The 25,615-nt window shown below is 37.9% G+C and overlaps 1 protein-coding gene across 1 annotated transcript in view; it reads right to left on the bottom strand.

The window, feature by feature from the left end:
• The window catches only part of LOC150075329 (protein argonaute-2-like), a 384,361-nt gene that overhangs the window by 47,607 nt on the left and 311,139 nt on the right, over positions 1-25,615 (bottom strand). The window contains exon 16 of the mRNA XM_090388732.1: positions 9,211-9,405. Within this exon, the coding sequence (XP_090244858.1) occupies positions 9,211-9,405 (195 nt within the window). The remainder of the gene's footprint in view (positions 1-9,210; positions 9,406-25,615) is intronic.

Below are 25,615 nucleotides of genomic sequence, written 5' to 3'. Positions count from 1 at the left end.
TTAGTGAACGGTGCTGCACATTCAAAAATAGCAATCTGATATGTGGCTTCTGGGTTCATGCAACACTATAAGCACACCAAATGCAAGGGACTTCTTCCCTTTATTAAACTAATGATTCTTAATCTTATTTCAATGAAGGAACCCCTACCTATGATATTATATACAGGCCAGAAAAAGTTAATAGCAGGGAGAGCAATTCAATTACTGCTAAATTATTTTCAAGGAAATTTATTTGTAAAGAGTTGTTATACATAAAAATCAGCCTACATTTTAAGGGATAAAAAAAAAAAAAAAAAAAAAAGAAGCAAGTTGAGGCACAAGGCTTGTCCCTTTGTGCCCGATGGAGAGGTGGATTTGTAGCAATACGAAATAAAGACAGACACCATACAACTAATTATAACCTTAAATACACACTGACCAAAACAAAACAAAGATGCAGTTGCTGGTGCAGATTGCTCCAATGGTGCCAGCTTCTCAGACAGAAAATTTCAAAGGATATTTAGGATTTTTTTGCAGTATTTCAAAATTTTTATTTATTTATTCCAAGATTTCACAAGGAACCTCTGATAATGTTCTGTGCCATTATCTTAATATTTCGTATGAAAGTCAATTTTTCATTTCATTGTGTGTTATTTTCATAGGCTTATCAAAAGGAATCAGGGTTATAGAAATACCATGTTATCTGAAAAATGTTACATTAACAACAACAACACAGTGATAAATTAATACCTACAACATTTCTTTCATTAATAGAAAATACAATTCATCATTTATTCTCAATACCAGATATAGTTTATGGCCATTCATACATAAATATATCATTATATTGGCATAATTAAAAGCATATATTTGACACAACATACTACTGTAATAAATTTATATGTAATAAACTGTGGCTGGAGGAATTCTTTAGGCATTTTCAATTGGGGTTTGCAGTAATGTGATCTTAATGCAGGTTTTTTTTTTTTTGCCTGCACAACATATAGATCAGTCCATGAACACCAAACACATGTACAGCTAAAAGACAGATGGTCCATACTTGCACTATGCAAAATGTTTTGAAAACTTTTTTGTGTAGGAAAAAAAAAAAAAAAAAAAGGAGTGGTTTTTGGTAATCCTATTAGGAAGGAAATAAAATTGTGCTAGAAATTCTCAGTCAGAACAAATCAACTTTACCAGTGTTATATTTGCAATTCATATAGGAGGAGAAAGCCAGACTGCCAAATTATATAGATAGAAATGAATGATAAGAACTGAATATAACAAAGTTCCATTGTTATGGAAATGGCAGTCAATCAGATATTTTTACATTTTGATGATATGTTTAATATATTATAAAATTTCATTGTGTTTTCAAAAATATTACTGCATTTTGATGCTATATGTTTTAAACTTCAGCAAACCCATTTGGCAAAGGTTTAAAACATAAAACCAAATAGACGTGGGAATTAGTCACGTTACATGAATAAAGAAAAGAAACGAACTGAACTCATGGAAATGAGCTCAATGGTTCTTTCTGGCAGTGTTTTTTTTATTTTTCTGCAATGTACATGCATGCTGCTGTATTTGTTGTTTGCATAAGGGTAACTAAGAGTAAGAAAAGGTGCATGTACACTAAAGCTAGGAGCACAGTAAATAAATTTGATGAATTTGAAGTGCTGGTCAAGTCACCAATACAAACATTGTCGGGATATCAGATGTGGTGTCACTCAGATATAAGCGATGCAGAATTTGAATATGGGGTGTAAAATGTGTACAGAAAGGACAGACAAGATGGGGAGGAGGCTAAGGATTATGCTCTTAGTTAAGAAGCACAATAAAATCTAAGGCAGTGCATCCAGTCAACATAGGTGACCAGTGAAATGTTGATTCAGTTTGATGTGTGTGCGTGTGTTATGGAGGTTTAATGGCGCATAAGCTGCTGAGGCTATAGTGCGCCTATCAGTTTGATGTAACAAAGCAATGGGAAAGAAAAAATGACAGTGGGAGTGTGTTATTGGCATAATGCCTCTGATGAGTACAACAAATAAATGTACAGAGAAAGAGTGGGCCAGTAAATCAGAATGCCACTCACACACCAGCAAGACTGAGGATTTATTGGATAACTGTTTAGAAAACAGTTATCCAACAAATTTTAGAGGAAGTAATATTCTTGATTTGATTATCAGCAGTGATAGTTCAAGCATTAAGAACCTGCAGATAAATGAACCAATAAGTGGGAGTGATGAGTATATTGATATGGGATTTACTTAAAGAAGTAATCAGCATCAAGGGTAAAGGAAAGGAGTTTTGTTTTCACAAAGGTGAATACAGTGGTCTAAGAGAGTTACTCTCTTCTGTTTTATACTTTTCATATTTTTTTATTCTATAATTCTACAGTGGGACCAATGGGCGATGTTACTATCAGCAAATTCTAAATGGAAAGCATTCAATGAAATAATCATAGAAGCTATTAGGCTTTTCATACCAACTAAGAAATACTGTTCCAAGTCAAGACCTAAGTGAGGTCAGATGAACTAATGAGACTTGTGGCAGATATAAACTAGTCCTTAATCAAGTCACAAAGGAGGTTAGGCAAGCTAAGACAGATTGAGAAATCTTTAGCAAAGGACAAAGAAAACCAGCAAAGATTTCTTACTTATGTAAACATTAGAAGGAAGGGGATGAATGACATAGATCCACTTGATATTGATGGTTCTAATGCTGATGATCCTGCTCAGGCTTTGCTGACAAACTGAATAAGTATTTTGCATCCATGAGGAATTCTTTAGAGAACTGGATTACAGTAGTTAATCAGACTCCAACTTGGAGCTAAATTTTTTTTTTGTAATAACTAAGAGGAAGAAACTGTTGAAATTACACAAAAATGAGGCACCCCAGGTGTCTCTTTTTTGTCCAAGGGAGGCAGCTATGAAGGTAAGAAAACCATTATAGCCATCATTAAGAGAGTACCTTTGGATTGAGTGGAACATACTTGCACTTGCACATCTTCAGTCCCTGTGGACTGAAGATTTAGTGTATCCCTAATTCACAAAGTGAGAACAAATGGCAACATAAGCAATTACAGACCTGTAAACTTAATTTCTGTTCCAGGGAAAATAATGGAGTCACTGTTCACAGAAGTAATGCAAGACTATCTATACTGGATTGCAGTTATACTTCAGACACAACATGAAGTTCGTGAAAGGGGAACCTTGTCTGATCAATTTTATTGGATACTATAATACAGTCAAAAAAGATACTGGATGCAAAAAAACATGGATACTTGGATTTCTGGAAAGCCTTTAATACTGTTGCACATAAGACTTGTACAAACTGGAACAACATAATATTAATGGCAAGTTACTGCTATGGATAAGAGAGGATGATTGAGTGGTAGAAGAAAGAGTGGTTATCAATGGACAATGTCCTTCATGGATTAATGTTATTACTAGAGTCTCACAGGGTTTAGTGCTTTCTATATTTATTAATGACATTGATGACATATCAGGCTAGATTTATAGATTTGCAGATGATACAAAATGTAGCATCCACACACGTTGGCAGGGTAGTTAATGATGTAGTTAATAAGTAATGATGGCATGTTATTGCAACAAGATTTAGAAAAATTAGGCAGATGGGCTGAGTAATGGAAAAGTTTAACACAGATAAATATGAAGAACTGCATATGGGTAGCAGTAACCCCAGAGTAAAGTACCAACCATGGGGTACTATGCTCAGGTTAGTGGAAAACGAAAAAGTAAAAAAAAAAAAAAAAAAAAAAAGTAAAGTGCAGCCATAAGCTTACACTGTTCTGTTAAGGTTTTTATTCTTTGGAAGTTCTAATAGAATAGCTTTTATTGCAGATACCTAGGTTGTCTGCAATCTTTGAAGAAGAGTATTTTTCCATTCCAGAAAACAGTGGGACAGTTCCTTTTATTTTGTTATTGTGTGTGTTAGATTAACAAAATAAAAGGAAATTCGTCCACGATAGAGTGACCCATGCGTAGGCCACCCATTAAAAAAGGTAAAGTCAACCCACTGCAGGATGGAAGCCTCCTCAACAATTCATGCTGAGGGAAATGGACCATAATCTGCCACGCTGGTCCAGTGCGGGTTGGCAGATCGACCATATTCAGCAGTCAGGGGCTTGAACCCCGGTCTACTCAAAGAGCGTGTGCTACTGCACTCCCGCTCCTGACCACTCGGCTATGGAGGCAAAAAAGACCTGGGAGTAATTGTGTAGTCAGATATGAAGGCCTCTGAGCAGTACAGAAAGGCTGCCTGAACAGCATGCAGGGTTTTGTTTAAGGATATACAGAAATTTTGCTAGCAGGGATGAGGGGTTAATAATTCCATTGTATAAGGCAATGCTCATGCCACATCTTGAGTACTGCATACAGGCCTGGAGGCCTCATTTTAGAAAGGATGCAGACCTGCTGGAATGGGTACAGAGAAGGGCAATGAGATTGGTGAGGGGAACAAAGGGGTACTCTTACCAAGAAAGGCTTCAGTTCTGCAAACTTCAGCATCTGGAGACTAGACACCTGCAAGATTGAGGTGTTTAAGGGCTTTGAAGGGATTGAGCAAGCTCAATGCCAATAGGATTCTTTCTCTTGCTCAGACTATGCACATGAGTGGGAATAAATTCAAACTGAGGAAGAATGGTTGAAGAACAGATCAGCGGAAGTCAGTCTTTAGCCAGGAGGTGACTGATTGCTGGAACAAAATTTCTTTCTATTGTTATGGAAGTGGACAGCTTAAATGGGAAGTTTTTATTTTTTGCTGTATAAGCTTGCATGCATCATTTGCCACCAATAATACAAAAGTAAAGAAAGGTATAGTTGTGATTGTCTTCAGTCCTGTGAACATTTATTCAAACCTACCTGTAATTATCTATATCTCTATATAAAAGACTGCAACTGTATCTTGAAATGTTAGCAATTACACTTTGTCACTGCTCTTTATTCACAGGACTAATATATTTTACCTTGAATCTTTAACTATTCACTTTAACTTAGGGAAAGGTCCCCAAGGCTGTCGCAGACTTCTCAAACAGGTGCAAACAGCAGTTCATTGTTGAACTGCTGTTTGCACCTGCTCATCGTTCGCAAATCGTTGTCCCCCTAGATGTCCTTTCAGCTTGCCGAAGATGTGATAGTCACAAGGTGAAAGGTCAGAAGTTGCAAAACCTCCCATCCAGAACTTTGGAGCAAGTGTTGTGTGGCATGGCATTGTCCTAAATGAGAACAAACCTTTGCTTAAATTTCCAGGCCTCTTGTTTTTCATGGCTGTTCACAAAGACCGTAATGTTTGACAGTATGAGGCAGCATTAATTGTTGTTCCTTTTGCCAAAAATTCTGAGTAAGCAACTCCTTCACAGTCGAAAAACAGTGGCCATGACCTTTCCTGCTGAACTTTGAATTTCTTCTGCACAGACGATGTTGTGTCTCAATTTGATAGATGCACTCTTGGTTTCTGGGGCAAAATGGTGCTCCCCACATTTCACCGCCAGTGATTATGCGGTGTAAGAAGTCATGATCTTCCACAGAATAGTATTGAAGGAAGGTTAGAGAAGACAAAAAATGTTGACTGTGTTCATCTGTCAGTGAAAGAGGAACCCATTGTGCACACAATTTGCGATAGTCAAGATGTTCACGGACAATGGAATGAACACTGCCAATTGAAATATCCAACTCCCTTGCCATTTCTGCGACTGTCAGTCTTCGATTATTGCGAATCATTTCATCAATCTGCATCACATTGTCTGCAGTGGTCGATGTTGATGACTTTCCTTTTCGATCAGCATCCGTGAATTCTGTGCAACTACTTTCAAACTGCTGGTACCACTTCACTATGGCTGGACGCGACATTGCATTTTCACCATACACTGCCATTATTTCATGATCAATCTCGGAACAAATCAGATGTTTCGCCCACAAAATCTTACTGTTCCGTGTAAATTGAACTTGGAGTAACATTGTAGCTGATGTACCATTATGAATGCTTGCTCCTACACAACTGTTACTGCTATGTCAACAAAACTCACCTACCAGGGGGTTACAATATGAACTAAATTCCACACAGGCGCCACATTTGTTGCGCAGTTATACCAAGAGGTGGTGGTAGGTGTAACTTATTTTTTTGAATGCTGCTCGTAATTTGAAATCTCCTCTTTGTGATCTTCTCTGGCTTAAAATCTCTCTACCTAATTCTATCAAATTCATCTGTTGCCTCTTTCATTCTTCCAACTCCACTAATCACTTTCAACTCCTTGACATTAGCATTATCATAGGCATACGATGCAAGAAAGCAAGCTTATGCAGCATCAGCTAAAAAAAAAAAAGCCTCCCATTTCATTCATCTATTCACTCCAAAATGCTTGTCCAGCTCAGCCTTAAATTTATTTAAGCTATCAACTTCCACAACACGAGATGGAAGTCTGTTCCAGCAATCAACTACCTGCTAGCTAAGGGAAAATTTCTGCACATCTATTCTACAACTGTCTTTCCTCAGTTTGAATCTATACCCCCTCAGGTTCTTAATCTGAGCAAAGTTCATTTGTGACTACATCATAGTACAGCCCTCCCCGGTTAACGTAATATGGAAATGACTTATGGAAATTTGACTTTACGTAAGTTTTTGCCGGCTGGTGCAAACTTTAAAAAAAAAATTGTGGAAACGTATTTTGCATCCCTTAGAAATAAATGGAAGTATCATGAAAATATCGTAATGTGAACTCAATAACACACTGTTTTTTTTTTTTTTTGTTAATTCATTCCAAGACCTTGGAATTTGAAATTTTTGCTATATAACTAAGCTATTTATCTCTCTAAAAGGTCATTTTTATAATGGAAATTGCACTACACTTTCGTCGTTATCATATGTTCTGTTATAAGAATCAATTTTGAATGTCTTTGTGATATTTTTCTAAAACACATTTCTGTAGGTCACTTCCATTAAAAAAAAAAAAAAAAAACACAATCTGTGCTTTCTGGTTTATTGGGCTTTTCTGTTAGCAAAATCTATTATAAATGGGAAGTAAACTCGATTTTATTGCACTTGCGATAATACCAATAACTGAAATTCTGTCAGTTTTTACATTATGGTATTATGCTGAAATGAGTTCCCCTTCACTAAAACCTTTAATCATATAAAAAACAAATAAATTTTCAGAACCTTCTCTTCATTCCTATTTACTTATTACAATGGTAAAGGGAAAGGGACCAATGGAAAGTAAGTGGTTTTGCAGGGCTAGGAAACAAAAAAAAAAATTGATTAAGAAATAAAGATGATCAATTAAGAATTACGAAGCAGGACAAAGTTTTTCATCTATTGCACGGAATTAGGTCTCGTTGCTTCAACAGTGAATACTATTTTAAGGCACAGTGCGTGTATAAAAGAACATGTTAAAGGATCAGCGCATTTAAGATCAACGGGGATCACAAAATAGCATTGAGGTGCTATATCGAAGATGGAAAAGCTATTAATAACATGGATAGAAAATCAGAATTAGAAGCAAGTCCAATGGCCATTCAAGCAAAAGCAAGAAGTATTTATGAAGATATTAAGGATAAGTATGGCAAACCCCAAGCCAAGTTCGTGGCAAGCAATGGGTGGTTTAATGCATTAAAGCATCATGCTGGTTTTCAAAACATTAAAGTACGTGGTGAAGCCACCAGTGTCGATTCTGCAGCTGCAGAGAAGCTTTGTGATGTGTTGGAAAAAACCCCTTCTAAATCTCCACAGCCTTCAACTTCTACAGCGGTAGTAGTAGTAGTGGCATGTGATGCAAGAAAGCAAGTGTATGAGCTTATGCAGCATCAGCCAAAAAAAAAAAAAAACACCATTCTCTCCAAATGTCTGTCCAGTTTCTCCTTAAATTTATTTAACCTATCAACTTCCACAACAACAGATGGAAGTTTGTTCCAGCAATTAACCACCTGCTGGCTAAAGGCAAATTTCCGCACATCTATTCTACATCTGTCTTTTTGTAATTTGAATTTATGCCCCCTTAGGTTTGTAATCTGAACAAGTGGAAGGATTCCACCAGAATTCAGCGTGCTCAACCCATTCAAGGCCTTATACACCTCAATCAGATCACCGTGCATGTGCCTAGTCTAGAGCCACTGCAATTTGCAGAACTTAAGCCTCTCTTCGTAAGAGGATCCCTTCATTCCCCTCACCAATCTTGTTGCCCTTCTCTGTACACGTTCAAGCAAAACTACATCCTTCCTAAAATGAGGCCTCCAGACCTGTACACAGTACTGAAGCCGTGGCCTGAAACCACGTCCTTTTCCCTGCTAGCAAAATTCCTATATATCATTGACAAAACCCCATGACCTGTCCTGGCAGCCTGTTTGCATTGCTCAGAAAACTTCATATCTGACTGCACAATTACTCCCAGGTCTTTTTCATTTTCTACCACTTTAAGTGTAGTACCACACAGTTGGTACGTTTCTCTGGGGTTACTTCTACCCCTATGCAGTACTTTGCATTTGTCAAGGTTAAACTTCAGTTGCCACTTCTTAGCCCATCTGCCCAAATTATCTAGATCCTGTTGCAGTAGCACACTGCCATTACTGTCATTAACAACCCTGCCAACCTTTGTATCATCTGCAAACTTCTACACTAAGCTTGATATACCTTCATCAATATCATTGATAAATATACAAAACAACAGCGGACCCAACAACGAACCCTGTGGGACTCCACTAATAACATTAGTCCACGAAGAGAAGCACCCATTAATTACCACCCTCTGTCTTCTCCCACTCAACCATCCTTTTATCCATTGTAGCAACTTACCCTTAATACCATTCTGCTGCAATTTGTACAGTAGTCTTCCATGCGCAACAGTGTCAAAAGCTTAAAATTCATATCATCATGTGACTTCGTACCCATTGTGTTATAAAACTGCGCCATACTAAGGCTTGGTTAATTGTGCTTCAGTGACTTTTATCCCCCCCCATCCCATAGTATTTTCCTGATCATTTTATGAGAGGCATACTAGTCATTTTAATAAATTTCCTTATTAATAACAATAAAAAAATTTTCATAATACTACTGCTAGCTGAAAAGTGAGTCTTAAAAAGCTGTTCTAGTAAGTAAATGAAATGCATTATAAACTGCAAGACTCATCTGTTTACAAGCAATATAATAATTATTGTAATAAGAATGACTACCACTACATTTCCTATGCTTATTATAATGGAACATAAAAACACTAACCTGATGAAACTGGCCTTCTGAAACACCATCTCGATAAAAGATTATTCTATTGGGTTTAAACCGAGTAGATTTGTAAAACTGGATGAGCAATTCTTTTATCATGGAAGAGAGATCTTGAATTATTTCTTGCCTGTGCTGTTGAACACGTACTGTAGCAGCATACCTACTTGGGTGGGCATCCATACTTCCAACCACCTGGAGGACGGGAAGGGGGGATAAAAAGAATAAAGATGAAACAAAGGGCATTGTTTGATCTGCATTATTATAATGTCGAAGAAGCAGGATAATGATTGCAAGGAGGCTCCATGAAAGAACAGAGCGATGCCTAGTTGTGGTTTGAGTTACCTACCTTTGGAAAGAAGAAATATGGCGTGTTACTTGGATACTCTTCCACTAGCGAAGGGGGCACTAATTTTTGTTCCAACACTGTTTATTATTCTATTTCACTTCTTATTCAATGGTATTTCTACTAATTTCTTTTTCTGAAACTTAATTATACACCGATTACAGCAAATCTTTACTCTTTATAAGGAGAGAACTTACAAGCCTGTTTTGCTCTTGGAAGGTTGTATTAGCCAAAATGTCAAGGTGAACCAAATCTTAAGAACAGATTTCCTTTATATGAAGAAATCCAATTATGAGTGATTCTATATTTCTTAAATTCAGTTCACTAAGCTTTCCATATCATACGTTGGATTTAAAGCCAAATCTATATGGCTTTTATGGGGAATATGTTTTTTGCATACTGCTTTAAAAGCATTATTTTTTAATCTTTTTGTAAATACTAAAGTAATTTTAGTATGGATTTAATAATCATATTTTCCATGCAAACCAGTCAAGAAATGGATAACATTTTAAGCTGGGTGACTGCTCAGATGAGCAGGAGACATTTTATTTGCAAACGTTCCTGTAATCAAAGAAAAATTTCTGACTTTCAAAAAGATGGAGATGGGTAACTGTAAGCAGGAGGAAAACAGGAGACTTAAGACAAACCAGGCAAAAAAAAAAAAAAAAAAAAAACACATAGAAGGAAAACAGTGTCACAGGATTGCTCATTAGTGCTGTTGTTGTTGTTGTTAGGTTTGTTGGTGCATCAGCAACTGTGGCTATAATGCACGCTCATCAGTGCAAAATGTTTACAAACATTAGCTTACTTTCGATTTTTCTGATGGTGTGAGGGATTTCTGTTTGGACTGTCTGTTAGATATCAATAAATTTGCTTCAAGAAAGATACTTTTGATGATTGATACTGTAAAATATATCTATTTATTTATTTATTCTTCAATGATACCAAGACATAGTGAATTTTTTTTTGCAAAATGTATTCAATTTGGTAAAAAAAAAAAAAAAAAAAAAAAAATGTAGTCTCTGAACAGTACTACTGGATGATGAATTAGTTCTCCAAATATTTAACTTAATGCATCCATAAAACCAGTTGGCAACTTGTTATATACGGAATTCTGCTTGGAGCCAAATATGCTGGTCACTGGAAACCATGAGAGAAAGTCGGTTTATCACCAAAGTCTATTATTCACTAAATTTATTTAGTCATACAGCTTCTGCTATGAGTATATTAAATCTTCAAAGTTGTAACATTTCATCAGTTCATTGGATCATATCAGCACAAAATCACTGCATAGGCACATTAACATATGTATAAAGCACCTATTGTCTTCAAGTCATTCTGTCCTTTTCACTCATCTGCATGTGAAAACTAGACTCTTAATCGATAGATTTAAAAAAAAAAAAAAAAATTATGTTTGGCTTTTTTTTTTAGAAAGATTTGCCAAGCCATTCCAAAATTCATTAAAATCACACCACAACAGAAATCTGGCAATTATCATTTCTTTGTCTGTCCATCATCAGAATGTAATAACTTGACTCTTAAGGAATGAATACAAAAACAGGCTTTTCATATACCATTGTAGCTGAAGCATTGGACATTGTTTTATGGCATGTGTTAATGGGAGAGAATGAATGGGGGAAATATGGCAGATGCACAGAAACAAAATACTTTCGGTTTGTACAAAAAAAAAAAAAAAAACATGCCCTGAAATGTAACATGCTACATACATATAACTCTTTTTCTTTTTTGTATACTACTGATTAGTTTGCCATTAATCAACTTATTCTGATGTTGATGTGCTGTATTCTTCTCTCACTGGTATCATATAATTATGATTGCCAAGGAAGGTGCCCCTTACAAATTTATTGACAGGGAAGAATGCTAGTTAGAGGATGCCATCCTGTACATTTATTTTTCTTGAAAATAACTAATATATTAATTTTTGTTGCTTTCTAAATTGACGAAGGTTATCATCCCTGTTGTGTACTGTATGCACTACGTTAATAATGAGTTTGCTTTTCATTATGGTTGTAAACTGCATGTCATCCATGATTTATGTCTGTTTTGTGGGATGAAAAACCAACTTAAACTTTTCTGTGAGAAAAATAATAAGGAACGCACACAAGAATGTAGCTTGTCCACAGCATGTAAAAGCCAATAAAAGATTCCACGTCAAAATGAAACTTTTTTTTATAGTAAATACCAATGAGCCTTCCTTGCAACCGATCTACAATGCTTGGAGAACTTCATTTCTGACAGTATCGTAACTGAAGTCCCATTCTTCCACCACTGACTTTAACCACCAAGTGGCTAAGTTATTTTGGAGTTACTGTTCTCTAGGTGTAAGACCTTGCACTTTGCTGGATTAAAGCAAAGTTGCCACTTTTCTGGCCATCCCCGAAGTCTATCTAAGTCACACTATCATTAATTACTCTACCACCCTTTACATCATCTGCAAATTTAGATATCACCCCCTCTTTCTCTTCATCGATATCTTGTCTTTTCTTCTTCACAGATTAGGTGATCTGCCTGTTCTGATCTCAAAGAGGTCTGCCCATCTTTCCTTCGGTCTTCCTCTGTCTCTTTTTCCTTTTGCTCTATATGTATAAGCTAATTTAGGGTAGCTATTATCTTCCATTTTTTCTACATGTTCTTTCCATCTTTGTCTATATTCTATAATTTTTTCATTAATTGAGTAAATATTTAATTCTTTTCTAATATTTAGATTTGGTATTTTATCTAATCATATCTTATCATCCTTTAACATATCTTAAAAATTTCATTTCTGCAGCTTGTATTCTATTAATGTCTCTTTGTTTCAGTATCCATGTTTCAGAACTGTAAAGAAGTGTTGATATTGCCATCGATGTCATTTAAGAAAATCGAAACAATAGTGGTCCCAGTTTATTATGAAATTCTTTTCTCTAAATAACCACTCTTATACCATGTGTATTTTTTAAAAGTTACACTTTTTTTTAGCCATATTGACTAAATGTACTAAACAATTAAGTAACTTCTTGAGACCATCATCAGACCATATTTAGCTGTACTCTTAGCAGCTAAGACTCCTTCATTCTTAGCAACTAAGAATCCATTCAGTGAAGAATGAAGGAGGCAGTCATTTAGGTCTTTCAGTGAAATTAAAAAAAAAAAAAAAAAAAAAATATCTTGCAAGTAGTCTGTATACGGGACTAGGAGGCAAGGAGTTATTCGGGTTCACAACTGATTTGGCTGGGGATGAATCAGAAGTGAATATCAAATTCTGAAAGGAACTGCAGCCTCTTCTGTACCCAGAATAGCACTAGATGAAGGCTATATCCCATAGATAACAAGGTCTGAAACGAAGTTAGATAAATGATATCTATAATACACTTTTGGTGGTGAAGGGTTTCAAATATGGTTCAAAGGAAACTCTATAGTACATATGCTATATTCAGGGGAATCTGCATGGATGTTGTTGGGGGGGGGGGGGTTAAATTCAAGGAGAATCTGCATGAATCATTGGCCCCCAGTGATGTTGATCTAAAGGATACAAAGACCACCACTGGGAAGAAGACTATTACTAGATACCAGTTTATGAATATGGAAATAAATATAAAAATGGAGACAAAGTTCTTCATGTATGTGAATACAAAACAGAAGAGTGCGAATCACATATGACCAGCAAATATGGCAGAGTCGAATAGAATCATCACACAGAGTATTTCATGGTTTGATATCAACAAGTCAAATATCAATCTCAGAGAAGAGACTATGGGAACAACCGGAAAAGCTGAGAGAGTAAAGCTCAAGGAGAGGATGGTATATGTCCTAGTATACTAGGACATATACCATCCCATTGCAGATATTAATGAGATCATCATTTGATTCATGCATTCCAGCAAGCATGTTTTCAGCAGCAGATAAGATCATGGAGAGTGCAGTTAAGCATACAGTATAACACCATTTCATTTTGAAAGGAACAGTATCCTTAATGATTCACAGAAGAGTTTGCAAAGGGGAAGGCAAGCCTGACCAACCTAGTTAACTGCTATGATGAAGTACAAAAACACTTGGGTGCAAGAAACAATACTGACATTATTTACCTTTACTTCAGTAAAGGTTTGTACAGTTTCCTACGAAAGGCCGTTATATAAACTGGAGCAAATCAAGAATTACAATAAGAACCCTTATTGGATCAAGGGCTGGCTAAAAGATAGAGGACAGAGAGTGGTTATATATGGAAAATCCTCAGGGTGAGCAAGTGTAGGAAGGGAGTCCCTCATTTATCAGTAATTGAGCCACTTCTGTTTCTTATCTTCCTTAATGATAATGATGGGTAAGTGCAGGGAAAGTTAATGCCTGCTGATTATATAAGCATCAGCAACTTGTAGGATGGGTAGTTAATGGCCAGAAACAAGCCATTGCTTAAAAAAATGTCCTAGACTGGTTACACAAGTTTAATACTTCTAAATGTAAGATTTTGCACCCAGAAAGTAACTCCTGGATTTCTGCATTGCTGTATACAAGCAGAATCATTCATATAAAAAAAAAAAAGGGAAAGAATTTGACTCTCCATAGAGATTATCCAACCATTTAATGCTTGAATTTTCCCAAGCTGTCAGCCTCAATCACCCACAGAGGCAACTTATTGCAGTTAAGTGGTTCAAGACAACAGGACAGAAGAGACTTAAGGATTAAAATTCAGACATGAAATTTTCCACGAAGCATCGACTGTTTATTCTTTATTCTTCATTTTCCATGATGAATAAACAATTAGATTAATGGTGTCCTGTTTATGGTGTATAAGACATAAGTAGAGAAAAGGATGTCATTGTCCCTTTGTAAAAGATAGTGAAATAGGATCTAGAATTTCTGTTCATTTATAGAGGCCTTGAAGAAAGCCATAGGGCTTCTAGAACGGGTTCAAAGAAGAGCAACCAGATTGGCGAGGCGTGCTAATCAATGTCCATAAGAAAAATGGATTAGATGGTGTGGAATGCAAAGGTTAGCAAATGGACATGGTAGGTGGGACCTGATAAAGATATATGATGCCCTAAAGGGGGATTAGTAAAATGAATATTGAGGAATATTTTAACTGGAAGAAGAGATAACAAGTAGGCACAAATATAAATTTTTGGAGAAAACAGAAGGCTGGATCTCATGAAGTTTCCTGTAAGTATGTTGCTGATAATGTCTGACAGAATAAACTAGCTAGAGGAAGAATAAACTACCTACCATAGTGGTAGGTAGTTTATTTGGCAAAAGGGAAGGTATAAGTGATAGAAATTTCTTTTCCTTTTTTTTTGGCAGATGCTTTATCTGCAACTTTCTTGTATCACTTAGCTGTTATAATACTAATACTACGCCTGGTTTGGTAATGTGAAGGGCGTTGTATTCATGGCACCTGCATGTACCTTTGTACTGTAAAATAAAGATCATTTATCTCTAATGTGAGTATAAATCATCCTTAACAGAAACAGATGTGTAAAATTTTTAGTGATTCTATTATCACTGAATAAAAATTTTCTCACAATTCATGTCAAAAATTTTAGATAATTTAACTGCAATAACAAAAAATTAATGAATGCAAATAGTAGTAGAGACATGTGATGCGAGAAAGCCAGCTTAGGTAGCATCAGCCCCAAAAGAAAATACTTCACTCATTCATTCCTGCTAAACGTTTGTCCAGTTCCTCCTTGAATTTATTTAAGCACTCAACTTCCACAACGACAGATGAAAGTTTGTCCCAACAATTAACTACCCACTGGCTAAAGGCTTATTTCTGCCCAGCTATTCTATAACTGCCTCTCCTCGATTTGAATTTATGCACCCTCAGGTTCGTAATCGGAGCAAGAGGAAAAATCCCATCAGAATTGAGCCTGTTCAACCCATTCAAGGCCTTATACACCTCAATCCAATCATCTCGCTGGTACCTAGTATCCAGATGCTACAATCAGCAGAATTTAAGCCCTTCTTGGTAAGAGGAGCATTTCGTTTGCCTCGCCAATCTTGTAGCCCTTCTCTGTACTTGCTCAAGCAACTGTACATCCTTCCTAAAATGAGGCCTGACCATTGCCTTATACAAAGGGATAACACCTCCTTTTCCCTAATAGCAAAATTTCTGAATATCACTAACAACACCCCATGACCTGCTCTGGCAGCTGTGTGCAATGCTCAGAAAACTTCATATCTGACTGCACAATTATTTCCAGTTTTCTACCACCCTAAGTGTAATGCCACACAGTTGGTACGTTTATCTGGGGTTACTTCTACCCATATGCAGTACAGTCAGCCCTTGTATAGCACGATAGTTGTGTTCCTAGAAACACTCGTGCAATGCAAAATCGTGCAATATAAACAACATGGCCTATGGGAAAAATAGAGTTAGGTGCCGACCACCAAAGATTGAACACACATTTGTAACCAAAACATTACCAAACACAATAAATTATCGTAATAAAATATTGCTAATGCTTTTTCTTCTATCGTAAGCAAACTTGTTTTTTGTTCGATTTTCTATCGATGTAGATGACAGCCATTCCATCTCATCCACTTCTTTGTGTCTTGATCTAATGGACTTTAATTACACTTTGAGTTGTTCCTGCTATGAAAGTTGTTTTTATGCATCTTTTTAATTCTCAGCGTGGCCTCATTTAGGCCTATAGCACATGCGATATCATATGGTATTTCATTTCGCTCAATGCGTTTCACAATTTCATATTTTTTCTCTATTGACAGAGGCGGACTGGCCATAAGTCTTACCGAGGAAACTCCGGTGGGCCAGAAGCCAGTACAAATTTTCCCGGGTAAGAATTTTTGATCCAGTCCACCTCTGTTTATCGATATTGCTTTTCTTTTTCTCTCTGAATCTGCAGTGTCTTCACCAGGATGCTTCCCTTTAATTCCTTTTAAGTATTTTACTCATTTTTACGAAATAAAGAACAATTTTAAAATGAGGAGGCACGCTTGATACACATAAACAAAGCTGCGCACGTGTAGCAACTGAATAAACAACACCGTAAAGGCAGAGGTGTTAATACACTATTAACACCTCACATTTTACTAAAGAATTTTTTTTGGGGGGTTACTACCATAAACCAATAAAAACAATTTCCAATCTATTTATTTGTTGTTATTCGGGGTTTTTTTTATTTTTTTTTTTTTTTAGGAGCATTAGCAACTAAGGCAATATTGCTCCGAGAATATGCGGTGGTTATTCCCTGACCTTCCCGCATTCTCCGTATTTGGTGGTGACAGGCTTGAACCCCGGTCTAATTAAGAAGAGTGTGCTACGCACTGCTGCTCCTTCCCACCTGGCTACGGAGGCACCTTTCCAGTTGCGTTTCTGCTAGTGGAATCTGTTATAAACTGGTAGTAAACTATCTAACTGCATTTGCGATAATACCGATAACTGGAATTGTGTGGATTTTTAGCATTAGCATTAGTAGAGTCATTTGATGCAAGAAAGCAAGCTTATGCAGCATCAGCCAAAAAAAAAAAATAAAGTAAAAAAAATAAATAAAAAAGTAACCACTTCCACTTCACTCCTCTGTTCGTTCAAAATACCTGTCCAGCTGAGCCTTAAACTTATTTAGGCTATCAAATTCCACGACAAGGGATGGAAGTCTGTTCCACCTACCAACCACCCACTGGCTAAAGGCAAATTTCTACACATCTACCCTACATCTGTCTTTCCTCAATTTGAATTTATGCCCTCTCAGGTGATTATTCTGAGCAAGAGGAAGAATCCCATCAGCATTGAGCATGCTCAAACCATTCAAGGCTTTATACACCTCTATCAGATCACCTCGCAAGTGCCTAGTCTCCAGACACTGTAATTTGCAAAACTTAAGCCTTTCTTCGTAAGAGCACCCCTTTGTTCCATTCACTAATCTTGTTGCCCTTCTCTGTACTCGTTCCAGCATCTCTACATCCTTCTTGAAATTAGGCCTCCAAACCTGTATACAGTACTCTAGGTGTGGCCTGACCATTGCCTTATACAAGGGAATAATCACCTCCTTATCCCTGCTAGAAAAATTCCTATATATCATCGACAATACACCATGAGCTACTCTTGCAGCCCGTCTGCACTGCTCAGAAAACTTCATATCTGCCTGCACAACCACCCCCACCAGGTCCCTTTCATGCTCTACCACTGTCAGTGTAGTACCAGAGTTGATACGTTGCTCTGGGGTTGCTGTTTCCCATATGTAGTACTTTACATTTGTCATTGTTAAACTTCATTTGCCACCTCTCAGACCATCTGCTCAACCTTTTCAGATCCAGTTGCAGCAGCATAGTGTCAGTAGTGTCCTTGACAACCCTGCCAACCTTCATATCGTCTGCAAACTTGGACATTAAGCTTGATATACCATCATCAATATCATTTATAAATACAGAAAACAATAAAGGACCCAATACTGAACCCTGAGGGACTCCACTAATAACATTAGGCCACGATGAGCAGTGTCCATTGATTACCACTCTCTGTCTTCTCCCCCTCAACCACCCCTTTATCCATAGCAGCAATTTGCCTCCAATGCCACACTGCTCCAATTTGTGCAGCAGTCTTCCATGTGCAACAGTATCAAAAGCCTTTCTAAGATCCAAGTATATAATATCAAAGTTATTCCCTGCATCCTGTTCTTTTGTGACTGCATCATAGTATCCAATCAAATTGGTCAGGCAAGACTTCCCCTTAACAAAACCATGCTGTGTCCGAGCTACAACTGAAGTCTTGTCTAGATGATCCTGCAGTGCTTCTTTAACCAGAGCCTCCATTAATTTTCCGGGAACAGAAGTTAAACTCACAGGTCTATAATTACTTGTGTCAGCCTTTGATCCTCCTTTTTGAATTGGGGTCACATTTGCACTTCTCCAGTCCATGGGTACCTCCCCTGAGTCCAAGGAAGCTCTCATAATTATGGCTAAGGGTTTGCTTACTTCCTTTGCTGCCTCCTTTAATATAACTGGATAGATCCCATCCACTCCAGGTGCCTTTCTTGTGTTTATCTTCAACAATTTCTCCTCCACTTTACTCTCAGTTATTACAAGATTCTCTAGTTTACTGCCAGAGTTGAATACACCTCTGGCATTCCCCTCGCTGAATAACTCCTCATGTGTGAACGTCGATGCAAAATATTCATTTAGTTTGTTAGCTACCTGAGCAGGATCATCAACAGTTGACCCATCGATATCAAGGGGACCAATCTGATTCATCCCCTTCCTTCTAGAGTTTACAAAAGTAATGAACTCTTTGCTGTTTTTCTTTGCATCCCTTGCCAAGGATTTCTCGTAATCTGCCTTCACCTGCCTAACCTCCTTTGTAACTTGGTTACAGATCAACTTGTATCTACCATAGGCTTCTGTGTCACGTGTTAATTTGCATGTATCCCATGCATTTTTCTTCTCTGCCATATGCCTCATTAGTTCATCTGACATCCATTTAGGCCTAAACCTTGAACAATATTTCTTAGTTGGTATGTAAAGCCTAGTAGCTTCCAAGATAAGTTCTTTGAATGCTTCCCATTTTAAATTTGCTGTTGGTAACATCATCAGTTGATCCCACTGTATAGAATTTAAATACAGTCTCAGTCCATCGTAGTTGCCTTTACGAAAGCAATACCCCTTCCCTTTACCCCTAATGGTAGTTACCTCTTTGAGTAAATCCCACTTCAGAACGCTGTGATCACTGCCACCTAGTGGTTCATTTATCTGCAGATTCTTAATGCATGAAGAATCACTACTGATAATCAAATCAAGAGTATTACTCCCTCTAGTTGCCTCCCTAACATGCTGATGTAGAAAACAATCATCCAATAAATCCACAAAAGCCTTGCTAGTGTGTGAGTGACCAGCCCCCAAATTCCAGTCAATATCTGGGAAATTAAAATCCCCCATTATAAGACTCTCTGATTTACTGGCCCACTATTTCTCTGTACAGTTTCTAATTATACTCATCAGAGTCATTAGGCCTATAGCACACTCCTACTCTCAATTTTGATCTCCCAATGCTTATGTCGCACCAAACTGACTCGACACTGCACTGTCCAGCGATGTCGACTGGCTTCACTTGCTTGGATTTTACGTTTCTTAACTAATAGCATAACCCCTCCTCCATTCCTATCCTTTCTGTAGACATTGTAATCCCCAAATTCCAGTTCTGCATTCCTTATATCTGTGTGACACCACGTCTCTGAAATCCCAACGATATCTGCCTTTGATGTTTTGAGCAATACCTCAAATTCATCAAATTTATTTACTAAACTCCTAGCATTGGTGTACACGCAAGTATACATGCACCTGCTCTTCCTCTTAGCCACCCTAACACAACCCATGTGTTTACTTGTACCCCCATGATTCCCAGCAGTCTCTGAAATATCCTGCATCTTATTTTCCAGGCTGCTGCTCATTCCAATAGAAACAGTGCAAGAATCACTTTCTCCTCTGCCAGTGGCTACTGTTAACCTATTAGTCCTTGTATCCCCCCCCCCAATATAGCAGTTTTCCGACCCACCTAACACTGCCTCGATAGCATCAGCAAACATTCTTGCACCCTTTCTATGGAGGAACGCCGTCCCTCTATGTTACCAGGCAGTATTAGGTGGTAGATGACTCTCATCAACCGGTGCGATACCACCACTTTGCTTATTGGAGGCTTGAAGTGGTGGAACCCAAGTGTAGTCTCTAGAGCTAAGTTCCGGTCAACCCTTCCCTATCTCTTCCATCATACAGTATGATTGATGACTTTTGAGGTTATGATGAACATTGTGGCGAGATCCAATATTTCTTACATTTCGAGGGTACAGCTCTAAAACGGTGTTCGCAGGCCGGCCGCTAGTTAGCACACCAGACCGAACCTATTGCTAACTCTCTAGGAGGCTTCCAGATCAGCTAGTGTATAATCTTGCTACGTCTACTCTGCCAGATAGTGACTGGAGAGAGTCTAAGTAGTGTGTATGCGGGAAGCATTGTCGAGGCAAGGTTATGTCAAGAATCTGGGTATATTCTTACCATGTGTATGCTATATGCAAAAATTTCATTACTTCATACAGCATGTCCCATCCACTTTTTCTTACTATTGAATACACCATGAATTGTCAAACTAATAGAGCAAGCTTATCTATGAAAAGATCTAAACCTCCCAAGCACTTCCTAATTCATTTCACAAATATACGTGGTCTGAATTCTAATCTCAACGATGTCCATTTCCACTTGCAGTCTGCCAAACCCCATGTACTTTTTCTGACAGAATCTCAGTTATCGGTTGATTCAACTACTGTTCATCTCAGATTCCCAAATTATTCGCTGTATGATTCCTTTTGCCTCAAAGGTGGTGCTTGTGCATATGTCCGTTCTGATATTCCCTGTCAGAGACTTGTGAATTTGGAATCTCCTCTCTTTGATCTTCTCTGGCTTAAAATCTCTCTACCTCATTGTGTCAAATTCATCTGTTGTCTCTACCATTCTCCCAACTCCACTAATCACTTGGAGCTCTTTGACTTCCTCCAGTCCAACTTTCCTAACAGTGAGGTAATTTCCCTCGGTGATTTTAATATTCACAACTCCAGCTGGCTTCCGTTTTCTAGTCACACGGACCCAGTTGGTCGAGATGCTGAGGCTTTTGCAATTACTAATGACCTTGCTCAGATCGTTCATTTACCTACAAGAATACCGGACAATCCTAGTCATACAGCCAACATGCTTGATCTTTTTCTCAGAAACAACCCTTCTAAGTATACAGTCGAAGTGAGAGGTACTTTAAGCACTACAGATCACAACTTGGTGATTGTCTCTTCTCCAATGGAGCCTTTATCTTATGGCTATTCACAACCTCGTGTTGTTTGTCATTACAAGAATGCAAAATGGGATGACCTGCGATATTTCTTTCCCTCTTTTCCTTGGTCGGATTACTGTTTTAAAACTTCTGATGCTCAGATCGTTTAAGTGAAATTATTCTAGCAGGAATAGAATCCTTTATCCCATATTCCACTTTAAAATATTGTCCTTTATCTAAACCTTGGTATTCCCATAAATGTGTTAAGGCTATTCAAGAGAAGAATGTTGCATATCGTAATTGACTTGTTTCTAATTCTTCAGTTTCATTTTCTGCCTACACCAAAGCTCGCAACAATTGTAAAGCAGTTATTAATCAGTCCAAACTAGAGTTTGAACAGGCTAAGAGTAGAAAACTTTCTTCTTGCCCTAATTGTAGCCGAGCATTCTGGTCTCTTGCCAAAGCTATTGGCCGCAACTTTTGCCCATCTCTGCTCCCACCTCTGTCCAAACCAGGTGGTTCGGTTGTCACTTCAGCCAAGGATAAAGTTGACCTGCTAGCATCCCATTTTTCTTCCAACTCTTGTATTAATGATCTTGGTAAAACACCTCCTACCATTCCCAACACACTCCATTCAATGCCTCCTGTGGTCTTCTGTCAAAAGGATGTCAGAAGGATTTTGACGAATCTTGATGCTAAGAAAGCTCCAGGTCCCAATGGTATTTCTCTACTTGTTCTCAAAACCTGTGCTCCTGAACTTAATATTTTTCTTTGGAGAAATGGAGAAATCAATTAACCGCCAACTCAAACTACCTAGAAACCTTCCACCTGATCAACGATCACCAGTATGGATTCCCTCAGTGTTGATCCACTGGTGATATTCTGGCTTATGTTACCCATTTATGGACTAATTTAATGGAAAGGTTCGTTGCTCTTGACACCTCAAAGGCTTTTGATTGTGTTTGGCATAAAGGTCTTTTAAACAAGCTTCCATCTTATGGTTTGCCAACTGTATTTAGTAATTGGTTATCCAGTTTTCTCTCTGATCGCTCACTGAGGGTGATGGTAGATGGCTCTCTCTCTTCTAACTTCTCCACTAATGCCGGTGTCCCCCAAGGTTTATTTCTTTCCCCCACTCTTTTCCTCTTGTATATTAATGACTTTCTTCCATTGACTGGAAATCCTATCCATAGTTTTGCTGATGATAGCAGATTGCATTCTACTTTCCATTTTGAGAAACCTTGCCCTGCTCAATCAGCTTCAACTTCTCGAAAATCTGCTACCAATTCCTTAAATGCTGATCTTCAGGTAATTCTCCAGTGGGGCAAAGACAACTTAGTTGATTTCTACCCTTCTGAAACTGATATCTTATATCTCGCAAAAAGGATTCTTCTGCTCCTACTTATCTTTAATGACACTCTGATTTCTAGGCAAAATGATATATCTCTTTTGGGGATTACCCTGACTTCTAATCTCTCTTGGCTCAAGCACATTACAAATATTGCTTCTTCTGCATCTAAAAAACTTGGTTTTCTCTTTCGTTCTCGGCGTTACTTTTCTTCCAAACAGCTGCTCACTCTATATAAATCGCAAATCCGCCCTGCCATGGAATATTGTTCCCACATCTGGGGTGGTGCCCCCCAAAACCTCTCTCAGGCTTCTTGATTCCATTCAGAAGAGGCCAGTTAGGATAATTAATGATTCATCTCTAACAGAGTCTCTCCACTTGCTGTCTCATAGACGTACTGTTTCTGCTGCATGCCTCTTCTATAGATACTTCCATGGGCAGTGTTCTTCCGAACTGGCTCCTATGTGTCCTTCCGAACTGGTCTGAATATGTGCCGCCACCAGCCAACATCCATTTACTGTCCAACTTCAAACTCACAGAACCAACTTTTCATCTTCCTTGTTTATTCATTGAACTGCCGTTTTCTGGAACAACCTTCCTTCATACATATTTTCTGAAAATTACAGTCTACAGAAGTTCAAGTCCAATGTCAACAAATATCTTCTTTCGTCTTCTCAACCTCCAACCCAAGCACAGTACTAAGTACTATAGGTTCTGATACCGCTCATGTTTGGGGTTTACATAAAAAAAAAAAAAAAAAAAAAAAAAAAATGTAATCTGAGCCGAACTGCACATCTCTTCTGTGTTGTGGAGGTAGAATGGAACAAAGAGCAAACATTAAGTTGTGTTCAACTGGGCAAAATGTGCATGGAAACATTTCAAATGATGAAGCAAGCGTATGGGGAACATTGTCTGTCTTATGCACATCTGTTGGAGTGGCATAAATGTGTCACCCATGGAGGAGAATCACTGGAAGATGATGAACATCCGGGCCCAGCAAAAATGGTTTTAATGTCAAAGTTGACCAAAAAGGTGCAGGAAATCATTACCAACGAACAGTGCGCACCACTCCAAATGATTTCAGAAGATCTGTGCATTAATAAGGAAAGCCATTCGACAAATAATCACCAAGGATTTGAAGAAAACGAAGGTCTAGGTGCCTTTGTTCCACATTCATCAACAGATGGTCAATAGCAGGTGAGAGAAGAGCACTGCAGGGAACTTACTGAGGCTGCTGAAAGCAAACCCAGCTTCCTGAACTCGATCATTACAGGTGACAAGGTGTGATATTTTCACTATGATCCTGTAACAAAGTGAATTTGCCCAAATATATATATATATATTAAAAAAAAAAAACACCCAAAGTCAAAAATCAAAACTGCATAAAGAGTTTGTTCCATGGCCAAAGTACTGTTACCTCTTACCTGGATGTTTTGAAACATTTGTTGCAAAGAATCTGCTGTGTGCAGCCTCAGTAAGGTGGCAATTAGTTCCTCTTGCATGATAATGCACCAAGTCACTTACTGTTCAGGAGTTTTTGGCTAGCAAAAAAGTCTGCACATTAATGCACCCACTCTATTCACCAAGCTTAGCCCTGTGTGACGTTTTTGTTCCCAAAGGCTCAAGGGAACAAAAGGAAATTATATCAAGAAATCAGGGGACATCAGGAAAATAACAGCCAATGAAAGGCTGTTATTTTCCTGATGTTGACACCATTCAGAGATGTGACAAGAACATCGAACAATATACCAGTGACAGCCTTCCACCAGTCGTTCCAGTTGCTTTGTGATTGTTGCATGAAATGTGTGAATGCAAGAGCTACTTTGAATAAACCTTGGTTTATTCAAACAGTTTACTCACACATGGGATCATTATTTTTTCCTATCATCAGTCTCATTTTCCAGTTGTTGTCCTGTGTATTTTCTGCAGAGAAGTGGGTTGATTTACAAAGATAAAGCCACACAAATTTTTACCCTCTGGACAATTGATATACTTTGAATAAACAGAATTTTGTCAAAGAGATATAAGGGCATGAAATATTCCTTATGACTTCAGTTATGGATCATCTTAGAATTCTGCCAAATAGCAAAGAAATGTTTCATTCTCATTTCCTAGCATGCAAAATGCCTTCTTCAAAATTCAGCTGGAGATAATTCCTCTCGATACATAGAAAACAGATAAATTTACACACGCATTTCACCATATGACTATGTGTTATTGATACTGCAATATGTCATATATCAAAAAATACCAGTTTGGGATTATGGCACCTTTGTAATCAAAATAACCAGTTCTACATTTCTGCAAGAGGTAGTAGTAGTAGTTTTTTTTTTTTTTTTTTGGTAGTTGTTGGTGCATAGGCTTCTGTGGCCATAAGGCACCTCCCAAGGTTTTTGCAGGTTCGATTCCCAAGGCGGGAATCGAACCTGCGACCTTTGGGTTGCCAGTTAGGCACTTTATCCACCCGGCTAGTAGTATTAGTAGTAGCATATGATGCAAGAAAGCAAGTGTATGAGCTTATGCAGCAGCAGCCAAAAAAAAAAAAAAAAAAAAATTTACAAAACAATCATCTCTAAATATTTGTCCAGTTCCTCCTTAAATTTATTTAACCTATCAACTTCCACAACGACAGATGGAAGTTTGTTCCAGCAATTAACCACCCGCTGGCTAAAGGCAAATTTCCGCACACCTATTCTACACTCAATTTCAATTTATGCCCCCCTCAGGCTCATAATCTGAATAAGTGGAAGAATTCAGATTATTCAAGGCCTCAACCCATTCAAGGCCTTATACACCTCAATCAGATCACCTTGCAGGTGCCTAGTCTCCAGCTGCTGCAATTTGCAGAACTTTAGCCTCTCCTGGTAAGAGGATCCCTTCATTCCCCTCACCAATCTTGTTGCCCTTCTCTGTGCACGCTCAAGCAAATCTACATCCTTCGTAAAATGAGGCC

This window comes from Mastigoproctus giganteus, chromosome 14 (assembly GCF_048544385.1).
Source record: "Mastigoproctus giganteus isolate SK-2022 chromosome 14, ASM4854438v1, whole genome shotgun sequence".
NCBI classification, from domain to species: domain Eukaryota; kingdom Metazoa; phylum Arthropoda; class Arachnida; order Uropygi; family Thelyphonidae; genus Mastigoproctus; species Mastigoproctus giganteus.
Note: the sequence above shows the minus strand (reverse complement) of the source record. Positions and strands in the feature narration are given on the sequence as shown.